General features: G+C 41.1%; 1 protein-coding gene across 3 annotated transcripts in view; it reads left to right on the top strand.

The window, feature by feature from the left end:
* LOC109622797 (ATP-binding cassette sub-family C member Sur) overlaps nucleotides 1-13,991 on the top strand; it is a 253,803-nt gene that overhangs the window by 125,568 nt on the left and 114,244 nt on the right. For all 3 annotated transcript variants that reach the window (XM_062850774.1, XM_062850772.1, XM_062850771.1), the window contains exons 8-9: nucleotides 11,950-12,087; nucleotides 12,475-12,637. In XM_062850774.1, coding sequence (XP_062706758.1) covers nucleotides 11,950-12,087; nucleotides 12,475-12,637 — 301 coding nt within the window. The remainder of the gene's footprint in view (nucleotides 1-11,949; nucleotides 12,088-12,474; nucleotides 12,638-13,991) is intronic.

Below are 13,991 nucleotides of genomic sequence, written 5' to 3'. Positions count from 1 at the left end.
TGAGGAACCGTTATAGAAATCTCAGAAGAAATCCCTGGATGATTTTTGGTACTCCTAGATGCATGCCAGATGGAACCTCTTAAGGAAAAAAAAAATCTCCTGGAAGACTCACAGAGGGAACTACTGAAGGCATCCTGGATTGACTCATGGGAAAATATCAATTGAATATCAATTGAATCATATAAAATCACGTTGGAGTTTTCCAGAGCCACTTCGGAATTTTCCCGGAATCTTGACAAATCCCAGAAGGCTCTTGAAGAAATCATATATGAAAAGAGTGAATTCCAAAAGGAACTTCTGAAGAAATACAGGGAGAAATTACGGTTGAAATTCCCAGAAAGAGGAATCTTTGAAACAATTTTCGGATAAATCCCAGAAGCAAGATCAGTTCAATTTTGGAAAATCTTGGAGCAACTCCAGAAGGGACTCCTGGAGGTATCCGTAAAGGAACTCCTGAGGGAATACTCGAAGGTGTTTCTGGAGGAATCTTAAAAAAACTCTAAGAAACTTCTTGAGGCATCTCAGTACAAGCTCCTTGAAAATTCGCAGAAAAAAACGTTTGAAGCATTACCAGAAGGAACTGCTGAACAATTCTCAAAAAGGGAAATCCTAAGGAATTTCTTCACGAATCCAAGAAGAAACTTCTTGTGGATTCCCCTGGCGGAACACCAGATAAAACTGCTGGAGTAATTTCAGCAGGAACTTCGGGGGTCCTTCGAAGGAACCCCTAGAGAAATCTTCGAAAGAGCTCCTAGATCAACCTCTGAAAGCCCTCCTGGAGGAATTCCAGAAGAAATTCATGAATGAATCTTAGAAAAAACTCCAGGATGAATCTGTGAAGATCAGGGCCCTACATTTTCAATTTCAATTGAAATTTTCAGGCGAAGTTTGTAAACAATGTTTTCAATTGTCAATGGAAACAAGGCGCCGTCGTCGTCGCTCAGTCCGACTGTCATCGTCACCGATGAACCGACGCTGCTGCGTCGTCGCAGATGCCACTTTGTTTCGCACTCACAAGCTCACGCACGCTCGTTCGACATCGAATGAATTTCTCTGTTATAACTCATTTTATGAGTGTAACAACCGTCAAATCTGTGTAATGTTAATGTATGCTATGCATATTTTACTGAAATAGTTTATTACCCATAAAAATATTAAGCAAACATACATTTTAGACAATTTGAAAATTTCAATTGAATCCCAGTCGGTGTGAAAATGAGCCGCCACCCGTCGTTGCGTCGAAGAAAGTGACAAGGTGAGCGAATGAAGCGAATCGCATGCATGTTGTTTTGAATGTTCCCGTCGTCGGCGTCCGTCCGATGCTGATGGGCGCTCGCTTTCTGCGTCATGTTTTGGTTTCGACGATGTAGGCCCCTGGTGAAGATACTTCCGTAGGAAAATCGATGGAATGTATGAAGGATTTCAGAAGGGACTTCTGAAGGAATGTCTAAAGCAATTCCTGGAGGATTATCACTCTGTTGCAGGCAAATTTGCTGATATTTCTTTACTAACTTTATTCACCCAGTAGAAGGCCATGGCTGTTTATATAAAAACAAGAATAAATAAATAAAATGAACGGCATTTTTAAGTGATGGAGACGCATGGTCATTCGTACATGAGCAAAATACTTGAAACATAAAAAAAATGTAGTTCAAAAACGACTTCAAGAACATTTATGTATAATTTTTTGATATGTTGTGTAAAACAGTTGATCTTCGTTAAAACATATTAAAAAGTATAGTCGTTGTGGTCCAGCAATGTAAAAATTATAAAAAAAAGTGTTATGTTGACCATTTTTGCATATTAAATATTACCATTTTTTCCTACGATATTTTTTTAAATCTACTAGTATTACTTCTAATAACCTTTTTTATCTGTATTAACGAGATTTTTAGCCCTAGGCTAGTTTATCTCGGGACCCACGCTTTACTTCCCTTCCGAAGAAAGAACCCACAGATGTGAGTTTGTCGGGAGTGGGATTCGATCCCAGGTCCTCGGCGTGATAGTCAAGTGTTCTAACCATCACACCAGGTCCGCTCCCAATAACCTTTTTATTCGTTTAAAAAGATTGAAAACGATCAACTAGTTCAAAACTTATGACGATTGGAAAATAAAAAAAAATGAGTAATGTCTTTTTTTCTGGACCACCCCATTTTTGAAATGACTACCCTCATGGCGAAACAAAAATATACGGGTCTAATTATTTTCGATATCGATTTCTAAAAAAATAGTACTACTTCATTCCGAATTTGAGCAAAATCGAAGCAGTTTTATTTTCGAGCCTATTCTTTTTTCATGGGATGGCTGCATTATCATAGTTTTTATCCGCTTGAGGAAAACTCTTTCACAAAACATGTATCCTCTTACCGATTAGCCTCGAACACTTCCTCAGTAAAATAAACTACACACAGTAATCGATCCTCATCAAAATAATCTAAAGCAGAATATATATAAACTAAATCCTTTCAGGAAACCAAAATAAATTCACTTACCGCATCTCCTATCATGTTGCAAAACTCTAACATTATGAATCAACTACCTATAATAGAATCATCGAACTAATGTGTAATAAAATGGAGATAAGTATTGGCTCAAAAAATTCCCATCCACAGGGTTTCAAGATTTAGACACATCTAAAACAACATCGTTGTATCGTATGAACTACAAATGTATATACCATAAATACACACACATGTGAAAGGCGGTTGGCAAAAACATCCTTACTCGGATTTTGGTTGAGTCTCTCGATGATAGGAAATCAAAGGATCATAATTCTATTTGCTGTACATCAAACGGCATAGGATCTGGCTCAACAGCAGTTGTAGTAGGTATAGGGCGACGGAGTCGGCTGGAGACGAGGAAAGCTCGGCGGTCACCCTCATCAAGATGGGTTATAACCTTTCTTCAAAAACACTCGAAACTTTTCATCCGGTTTGATATGTTGTACCTTACATATTTTGTGCTGCTCTCGAAGGGGGTGATGGTATCATGTTGTTGATACACTCGGTGGGGAAGCTCTGGTGGTTGTAGAAATTTTGCTTATCCAATGGTGCCTTTGCTGCTTATGAATTGATACTAACATATCCTGACGGGTTTGACCTTTCTTGCAGAAGTTTGTTAACTTTTCTTGCATTTTGGGGAAGAAGTTACAAAACCACCACCGCAGTTGGAATTTGGAATGGGTTGTCTTGCGTGGCCAATGTTATCATAAAAAAAACACTCTCGCATCAGTCGACTTTTTGGATTTCATTTAGGTCTCATGTAACCTGTGCAAAATTTCATCGTAAAAGTTACATTTACTTACTAATTGTGGAAAATTCATCCACGAATCATTGCTTCGAAGACCGCAAAACGATAGGATGCTTTGTCACCCCCAGCATAATCATACTGAATACCCAGGCCCTCACAACTGTGGCTATATGGGCCCTAAGATCATATTTATTTGATATTTCACAAGGTATCAGATGGTTGAAAATATCCTGAGGCTTACGGTTCTATTTATGGGTCTCAGTGGAAAATCTGACCGTTAATAAGTCAAAATGTTGCAAAGACGGGGTAGACACTCTGACACATGAGACATTGTCGCGAGCATTAAAGCTTAGATGCTTAAATCTATGTATTTTGTCCAACGTAAGGCTCCAATCACAATGCATATTGCTTATTTGAATACATACGTTACGACCTTACGCTATTCCTTGAATAAAATTTGTGTAGTAGAATGCATTCATTGCACTCTTGGTGCCCTCAAAAACTTCGCATAATCAGAGTTGAAGAAATGCGGCACCATGCTGGCAAGTAGCTGCTACCTTTGGCCTGATGCTACCACGTTCTACCATCTGGGCCCCGGCAGAAACACAGATCCTATCCGATGTTGCTATGTGTAAACATTTACGTTGCTAATTTGAGATTGTAAACAGCTAAGGCCGATGCCAGTCAGTCGGTGGTGGTATAGGGCAGTGCATGAAATGCTCTCCTTCTCTTTCACTCTTACAGAAATTTTGTAAACAACAAGGCCAAGAAACTTCAAAATCCCATACGAAATCAAAACAGTGCGGTGCCCTATGGTGGGTTGGGTCGGGCTTTTCGATGCTATCGCCATCATCATCGTCTTGGAAAAGCAGGCACCTACCTACCTACCTGCGCTGGCAACCGTTTGACGTTCGGTTGAAGATTGTGCTCTTTTGGCACACTTCAGAATCCAGTAGATCCTTATACCTGCTACGAGGCAAATTACGACATCCCTTTTCCGGAGCCCCGATAGGGAACCTTCCTTACATATTAAGGTGAGCTGCTGCAATGCGCGTTCCTGGAATAAGCATGTTTTAAGGCGGGGGGAAACCTCCGAAAGCAATTTTATGCTTCCATGACGAGCAGAGAGCAGTGTTGGTCCCTTCGGAGATGAGGTGTTTAATGTGATCTTTTACGGTCCATGGGCGGCCGATGGGCGGAAAGAAGGAAATAGAGAGGTAGGGCTTTTTCGGGTCTGGCTAGTCTTTTTAATTGGCTGTAGAGTAGGTAATTAAAAGCGTTCGGCAATTATTGAGATTAGGGAGTAGCTTGAGGGGATCCTTGTTCCGGATCCCAATATGTTTTGGATTGAATGTTTGCGGTGCGGTTTGGATGGCGAGCAGCTATTGAATAGAATAGCATGAAACCGATTTGAAAATTAAATACTAATGACTTTGTATTGGCAATTAAAGTGTCGTTTTTTAAATTAAATACTAATGGATTGCATCTTGTTGTTAAGTATTATGGTCCAATACTTAAGGCTAGAAGAAGACAGGGTGATACTATTGTACGTTTGCAGCATGTTATTTAACTATTTACTGTGTCTAAGATTGATCTTAACCTTCCGTAACTCGCGCGGTTGGCCACCACCGCCAACACCAAACACCACAAATTGACCAGTTTTTTTGAAAATCGTTCCCCGGCTGTTGAGCCCGGCTCGTCGCATCACACCTTCCAGAGCGATGTTGAAGAGAAAGCATGAGAGTCCGTCACCTTGTCGCAATCCCCGGCGAGATTCGAATGAACTAGATAGTTCACCCGGAACCCTTACGCAGTATTGCACACCGTCCATCTTTGCTTTAATCAGTCTAGTCAGCTTCCCAGGAAAGCCGTTTTCGTCCATGATTCTCCATAGCTCTGCGCGGTCGATACTGTCGTATGCCGCTTTAAAGTCGATGAACAGGTGATGCGTTGGGACCTGGTATTCACGACATTTCTGGAGGATTTGCCGTACGGCGAAGATCTGGTCCGTTGTCGACCGGCCGTCGATGAAACCGGCTTGATAACTTCCCACGAACTCATTCGTTTTAGGTGACAGACGACGGAAGATGATCTGGGAGAGCACTTTGTAGGCAGCATTCAAAATAGTGATCGCCCTGAAGTTCTCACATTCCAAATGGTCGCCTTTCTTGTGTATGGGGCAGATTACCCCTTCCTTCCACTCCTCCGGTAGCTGTTCGGTTTCCCAGATCCTGACTATCAGCCGATGCAGACAGGTGGTCAATTCTTCAGGGCTTATCTTGATGAGTTCAGTTGCGATACCATCCTTACCAGCTGCTTTGTTGGTTTTGAGTGGCGTCGTCGTCTTCTCCGTTGTCGTGGTCTCCCGTGCCTACGCCATTGAGGTGCTGATCGAAGTGTTACTTCCACCTTTCGATCACCTCTCGTCCGTCCGCCAAGAGTCCTTATCCCTGCATATTTCGGCTCGCGGCAGGAAGCCGTTGCGGGATGCGTTGAGCTTCTGGTAAAACCTCTATGTTTCTTGGGAAAGGCACAGCCAGCAGTTCCACTTCTTGGAACTCCGCTTCTTCCAGGCGTCACTTTTTCTCCCTAAAGAGGCAGGTCTGCTGTTTCCGCTTGTGTTTGTAACATTCCACGTTCTGTCGGGTCCCTTACTGCGGCATTACCGCCCGCGCTGCGTTCTTCTCCTCCGAAACTGTTCTGCACTCCTCGTCGAATCATTTGTTTCGTCGATTCCGTTCGATGTACCCGATGCGATGGTGCTCTCGGCTGCGTCGTTAATGGCTGCTTTCACTGTACTTCAGCAGAGGGGCCTCATCGAGTTCGCCCTCTTCTGGCAAGGCGTATGCTGAAGCGACATCCGGTTGTTTTAGTCGCTCTAGGTTGTACCGTGGCGATCGCCGGTACCGTACATTGTTGATGATGGAGTGTGTTGGGCGCAGTTTTACCATCACTAGGTAGTGGTCGGAGCCGATTTTGGCTCCACGATAGGTCCAGACGTCGATAATGTCGGAGAAGTGCCGTCTGTCAATCAGATCGTGGTCGATTTGCGATTCCGTCAGCTGTGATGATTTCCAGGTGTAACGATAAGGGAGGCTATGCTGAAAAAAGGTGCTACGTATGGCCATATTTTTGGAGGTGGCGGAATCAATGAGTCGTAGGCCGTTTTCGTTCGTCTGCTGGTGGGCGCTGAACTTATCAATCGTCGGTCTGAACTCCTCCTCCTGGTCTACCTGAGCGTTTAAATCTCCTATGATGATCTTGACGTCGTGACTTGGGCACTGATCGTACTCGCGTTCAAGCTGCGCGTAAAATGCGTCCTTTTCATTATCAGTACTTTCGGTGTGGGCTGTGAACGTTTATTATGCTGAAAGATGAAAGCGCTTGCGTGTATTGTCGCAGCTCTGGTGGATGGTATGATTACCTCTAAAGGTTCGCACCATGGATCCTGTCCAACACACCTCCTGCAGCGCTACGATGCCGAACCCGCGGTCCTTCAGCACATCGGCAAGTATACGGGTGCTCCCAATGAAGTTGAGAGATCGGCAGTTCCACGTATCGAGTTTCCAATCACAATTCCTTTTTGTTCACTGAGGTCGTTGCCGTTGGTCTCGGTTCGTAGTATTCTGTTGCTGATTTTCTGTTACAATGGTTTTTTACGGCTGGCTCGTAGGGCCTGACACCAACCCCTTACTTTCCGGAGGACCATAGTGCACAGTTGAGCTTATAGTCCTTCCCTGGCACTCGGACGTAGATCAGCCGCCCCTAACATGGGGATCAGACTCTGTTGTGAGCCGCTCCTCCTGGAGAACAGACGCTCAGGTTTGCCGAAGCAAATCCACCCCCCCTTCCCTGTCAGCCTACGACCGAAGTTCCCACCGGGGTTGGTTACCCGATCTTCCCTAAGGTTGTTCATAGTTTCCGGCTGGTACTACGAGGAGGTAGGGAAAGGAGTTGCTGGGTAGAGGCTAATGGATCACAATGGGATCTGGATTGCCCAGCATACCCAGCCTTTACCGTTCCGCAGGTAACCGCAGGGTTACATTAAGAAATTTCCGAAGGTAAGGACTGTTCATTAAAGAAAGTGGACATCTGTTTACCAATAGTTTAGAATTAAAGCTAAACAAAATATTGTGAATTTTTGCTCAGTGTGTAAAAACATTGTTCACTTCGGCAACACACTCAAAGAAAACGGAAAAAGTAAGAAATTTCGGGCGATAGGTCGTATTAGCTTTGCGACTAGCAGATTAATTCTGCACAAATGGTGTTCCAAAAAGTTGTCGTTTCGAAAATTGGCTTACTAATACACTTCCGGGACCGCAATTTTTTAACGCTAAGCAGGGGACAGTTGTGCCGGATGATGTAGAGTACATCAGAACTGAAAAATTTGGGAAAAAGTTTTTAGTGTGGCAAGCCAATTGTTCATGTGGCTTAAAGAGTTCTTCGTATTTCACAACAGGAACAATCAACGGTGAAAATAACAAAAAGGAATGCATCAAAAAACGACTTCTACTTATCTACCGAAAACATACGGATTCTCTTTTGTTTTAGGTGGATCTGGCATCCGCTTATTACGCTTCTTCTACACTAGAGATGCTCAATACGGAAAAAGTCGATTTTGTCGAAAAATGGCAAAATCCACAAAATTTCTCTGAACAGCGTCTTGTGGAAAGATACTGGACAATAATAAAGCGGCATCTTAAGAAAGATGGAACAGAGGCAAGCTCTGTTGATTGGTACAGAAAAATTTGGCCTGTGGCACAACGAAAAGTTACGGAGAAAGTTGTGCAGAATCTAATGGGAGCTGTCAAGAGGAAAGTCCGAGCGTTCTTCCGAAAAGCGAAGTAAATGTTCAAACTCACGTGAATTTGGCCACATGTATGTTGATTGTCATTTATAAAAAATAAAATTATGAATTTGTTCGAAAATACACATTTTCTATTTAAAAACAGGTGTCCACTTTCTTTAATGAACAGTCCTTATTCTCAAACAATATGCTAAAAGAAGAGGGGAAAGAGATTTGAAACAATAGACCAAGATATAGTTAATTTGATTGCTAACTAAACTGCGACAGAAATGTGAAATCGTTCCGGTGTCTTCATCGCACTTATTCAGCATGAGCTAATGAATAAATGCAGTGAAAACACTGCACCGATCTGACGTTAAATTGCACGTTTTTTTGAGACAATATGCTCAAAGGATTACACCAAAGGTATTCTCAATAGAATTGAAGAAATACAATAATTTCAGAATTTGTAAGATTTTTTGTGATGTGCCAACAAGGTTGATAATTTTGTTATTTTGGTCACTCGAGCCAAGAGATGTATAAAAAAACCCGATTTAATCCACCTATGGTGAACAGAACCCTTCTTACACTTATTAAAACTATTGTTGTATTATTTGTATTTAACATATTTATTTTGTGTGATGGACCAAAAGTTCTAGAAAATATTGTGGATTTGGCATCTAGTGGATTGGTTTCCAAAATAGCATCATGGACCATGGACTAAACTACCAGAAATGCCAGACACCTTCTAAAATCTAGTATGAAATTTTTAAAAAATAGTTCGCATATTCTGGAATATTGTATCTTTTGTTAACTTTGATTGACAAATGGATAAGAAAATCAGCGAGATACACTTTGTCTAATATCTCTTAATCAGTCGAATGAATTAGCTCCGAAGTACTTGGTATTCATGGTTATGGTGTAAAAAGGACAAAAATGGTATATGAACTATGTTAATCAGTTTTGGAATTACTTAGCTAGTTATTTTGGCTTTCATTTAACATATTGTTAGTTTTCATAGAATTCTTGTTTATTGAAATACTCTTCGAAAGATATCTCAGTAACCAAATGTCCAATCGAAATAAAATTTCAGGGCCGTTTACAAGGATACGGTAGCTTTCATTTGGCGCTAAGAGAACCCAAATCGGTTGACAGACGGCTGAGATATTCATTGTGATACACTTGGTCAAAAATCTCAAAAAGTTCAATTGTATAATATAAAAATATACTCTTCGAGAGATATCTCAGTAACCAAATGCCCAATCGAAATAAAATTTTAGAGCGTTCTACTAGGATGTTGTAGCTTTCATTTGCTGCCAAGAGAACTCAAATCGGTTGACAGACGGCTGAGATATTTATCAATATGCTAAATGTCAAAAATCTCTCAAAAAGCTAACCTATGTATATTACTTCAAAGTACTCTTCGAAAGATATCTCGGTAACCAAATGTCCGATCGTAATAAAATTCAATAGGGTTCTACAAGGATGTTGTAGCTTTCATTTGCAACTAAGAGAATCAAAATCGGATATCAGACGGCTGAGAAACGTGCGTGACTTTTTTTTGTAACATACGCACAGACACATACATTTGCTTAGTTCGTCGAGCTGAGTTGATTGGTATATGAGTCTCGGCCCTGCGGGCCTCGGATCGAAAGTCGGTTTTTCGAGCGGTATTTATACTCTTCTATGGTATTTATACTCTTCTATGGGTGTAATAAGGGTAAAAACTTGCAACAAATTTGTTTTGAAATATTTGACAGAACTTGTTATAATAAGGACTGTATCGTTAATTATGAGTACACCTTAAAATTGCTGTATTTCAAAATGTTTTATTTATTTTGTAAATTAAATTCAAATACATTGTTCATTGACCATCAGAAAAGCCCATGACATGATTGTATATTTAATTTTTCGTGGATCTTGCCACCTCTCGCACTTTCTTCTTGGCGTGCTTCATAAGGTTTTGGACAACCGTTCCGACGATGGTTTTGCATACGTTGACCCAGTTTTTCTTGAATTTTGTGACGTCCTCTGCTCCTCTATCCTTTTTCCGTAGTTTCCCTTTCATCAAAGTTAACTATTTCTCAATGGGCCTTATTTACGGGCAATTTAGAGGATTCATTACCTTTTCCACAAATTGAACATTGTTTACTTCATACCTGTCAAAGGTGTCACGCGCATAGTGGCAGGATGCCAAATCCGGCCAAAGTAATGTAGGACCTTTGTGCTTTCAGATGAGTGGCAGAATATGTTTCTGGAGACATTCCTTCCGGTACACAGTTCGAAAAAAACCTGTAAAATTATGACGCATCGAATGTAACAAAAGGACCCCGTCATATATGATGGAAATTTTTGTGCAATCTTAAAATTACATTCCAGATATCTGTTAGAAAATATAAAGAAAAATGGAGTTCCGAGCGAGAATTGAACTCAGATCCTTGGGGTGTGAGTAGAACGCCCGAGCTCTCTCGGCTATATCAGCTTGTTGAAAAGCAGTGAGTCAAAGTTAAACTGCTTCTACCATAATGCACGCATTCCCGACTTGCTCCGGCTGCTACAGAGAGTACTGAGAGAGCCAACAGGGAAACCGCCACAGCTGATGCGAGCAGTCGTTCGTTTAGCTGATGACGGAGAGTGACTGGCATGAGTTATAGCAGATGCATGTAAATTTAAAGCGGATATGCTTTAAAATCTGTAAACAAGCCGTCTGACCAGAAGCGGGCTGCTCGGCTGACGTTAAATGTTGGTGATTTACATTTTTCTGCCACAAATTTCAGTTGATCTTCAATTTACGTGCTGTTTAACTTTCATATTTTTTTGCTGTGTATATTTCGACGTTCATACCTGGGACGGTGAAGAAAGGTGACGATTTCATACCACATTGACAAATTGCTTGCCTAACCAACACATTTTCCCATTTTTTTTTCGCAAAAAATCGATCTCTCCTAATTCGTAACATCCGTGCCATGCTTTACAGTGAAAATCTGTGCACCTGGAAGTACCTTGTAGTCAAATTTGACATACGTTTCATCATCCATGAATATGCACATGCAATTTTTGCTCAAAACATCGTCGTACAGCTTCCAAGCCTGAATTTTCACATAATCCGCCAGAATTTGACTGCGTTTTGGACATTTCTGTTTTGGGTAGGTCTTCGGGGAATTACGCTCCTTGGCGCGTTGAACCATACCAACAGTCGTTTCACACTTTTTTGCGTAATCTCTAATGGATACCTCCTATTTTCCTTCAACGATTTTGCAAGTTTTGCTGTCCAAATTTGACTTGGACGCACCTGTTTTTTTGCCGCGTCCGGGTAAGTCTTTCAGTGTGTTATGCATACCGAATCGTTTGATAGCATTTTGGACAACAAAAACCCTAACACATTCAATTTTTGCTAATTTTCTTAGCGATGATCATTTTTCCTTGCAGTGCCTGGTCACAATCGATTTTCGCTTCTCCTCCGTAAACCCTCGCATTGTTCCACTTGAGGAAAAACTTTAACTTTTAATGAAGGTTATCGTTTGTTTACAACTTTAGCAACACATAGACACAAAGCAGTTAACAAAATAAGGCATAGTCTTTTTAATACAGAGCCTCAAAGGTGTACTCATAATTAACGATACAGTCCTTATTGTTAAGATTTCAACAAAACTTATTGGGTTAATGAAGTTTGGATACTCGAAGGTACACATTGAGAACGGTAAGCTATTCCCAAGCTCCTTTTGTTGGTTCTTGTGCAAGTATGATTGCTGTGGTCAATCACGAAGTAGCAACTACGAATTGTATGATTATATATGCTCCTGCTCTCATGCTCATTCTTTACCCTTAAATCTTGTCTCAAACGATCGAAATGAACCATTGTTAATTTTATTACTTTAATTATTGTATGTATTATTATTGTCTATTTTTGGCAGATTGGCGTTGTGATGTATCTTTTATATCGCCTCCTGGGTGTCAGCACTATTATCGGATCATTCGTTTGCATCGTCACGATGACTCCTCTTCAATTTGTTATTGGAAAATTCATGTCAGCCAACTCCAAGAAAACTTCGGTAAGTTGCCAATCAAGCTCTTAACAAGCAACCCATTATTATACTAACAAGTTTCAAACTACCCATCATTTAAAAGAAAATTTTCCACATCAACGAAATCTTTTGTACTTTGTATATGTGAAAACTTATAACACTAATGGCCCCATACAAACCATTCACCTTTGAACGACTTCGATAGGTATTCCCTCTCAGGTTGCACAAGGCATCCCCGTCACTTTATGTACCCATTTTCCCTTGTTCGCTTTTTGTTCCATTGATGGCCTTTTTCACACTCTTCGGGTGACAATCATTAATTGCATTTTACTGAATTCTGGGAAACTTCCGCCTACACTCGCATTACTACCGACCGACCAGCTAACTTTCTCTCCACTCATTTGCCGTTTACAGGAATGCACGGACGAGCGGCTCCGACGGATCAATGAAGTATTGCTGGGAATAAAATTAATTAAACTCAGTGCCTGGGAGGGGGTGTTCCGGGAGAAGATTGCCAAAGCCCGTCGCAAGGAGCTTAAGCATCTGGATTGGGACTCGTGCTATTGGACAATGATGAGTAAGTAATGGACCGGGACGAGCGATGGGTTTTGTTGTTGTGCGACGGGTGTCTCCAAGGGTGTCTCTTTGTTTGATTGGTGGGTGGTGGGTGTTTGGGCGGGCAGTCAGTCATTCAGTGGGAGAAATCGAACTTTTTCAAATTAAGTTTGATGGTTAAAAGCTCTCTTGTTTATACTTAAATTAATAATGCGTAGCATGTTCAGTATTAATGCAAAGCCGATTATAAGAAAACTTTTGTCGTTTTCGAGTATATATTATTATACAGTACGCTCTGCTTCCCTGAAATGGAAAATTGCAAATAAAAATCTAGCATAGGCTATCTAGGTACATTCTGAAGTTTTCGGAAATATTGAATTTAATGTTCCGGGAAACTTAAACTACCCAGAAAAGAGACTTGCGACAATGCGGCAAATCAAACTATACGTCGCAATTAAAGTTGATAAAAAATCCAAATTGTGTTAACGCTCTCGAAGACAGAGTGGCGGTAAGTTCATCAGCGCATTAGGCCATATTTTGAAAAATGCCCAAGGGAATTCCTTCAGTAATCGCTCTGGAAATTCCTTGAGGGTTCTCCGAGGGTTCCTTGAGAAATCGTTCAGGAAATTCTTTAGGGAGTTTTCTTTAAGAAGTTTCTGAGGAAATTCGGGGAAATGGCTTTCAGTCTGTGGCAATTTAAAACGGACAAACAAGTGTGAAAGTGGCGCGAAACAGACTGCACCTCATTTCTGCGAGCCGGATCGATTTCCGAAAAATCAGCTAATCACCGAAAATCAGCCCACGGCTTGAACGAAGTGGGCGAATTGTCGGAACATAAGTTGAGTAAGGAGCCTATGCTGCAGGCCCTTAACGACAAAACTGGGCTTTGTTAATTCCTAAGAAGAAGGCACAATAATTGTGTCCGAAACATCGGATGAAAACATAAGAATCCGTTTTGAATTGCCACAGACTGAAAGCCATTACCCCGAATCAGCATATCACAGTCGTATCGATAAAAAAGTTTCTGAGGAAATTCAGTAGGAATTCCTAAAGAAATTTCTTGATAGATTTTTTGAGGTGTACCCGGAGAAATTCATGGGAGAACTACCGTAGGACTTTGAGTAGGAATTTCTTGAGGTATTCGCAAAGGAGGAATTGCCTATGGAATACCAGAAGAAATTGTATGACTAGTTTTTTGGGGTGCTCCAGAGGAATTCCTGGATAAATTCTAGTTAGAATTCCGGGAAGAGTTTTTGGAAGAACTCCGGGAGGACATTCACAATACGCGCGACGTGAGACGAGTCTCACGTCGCGCGTATTGTGAATGTCGTTACTGTTCTTACGTTGGCACAAATCACGAAAATTTGGTAGTAACT

This window comes from Aedes albopictus, chromosome 2, assembly GCF_035046485.1.
Source record: "Aedes albopictus strain Foshan chromosome 2, AalbF5, whole genome shotgun sequence".
Lineage (NCBI taxonomy): Eukaryota > Metazoa > Arthropoda > Insecta > Diptera > Culicidae > Aedes > Aedes albopictus.
Note: the sequence above shows the minus strand (reverse complement) of the source record. Positions and strands in the feature narration are given on the sequence as shown.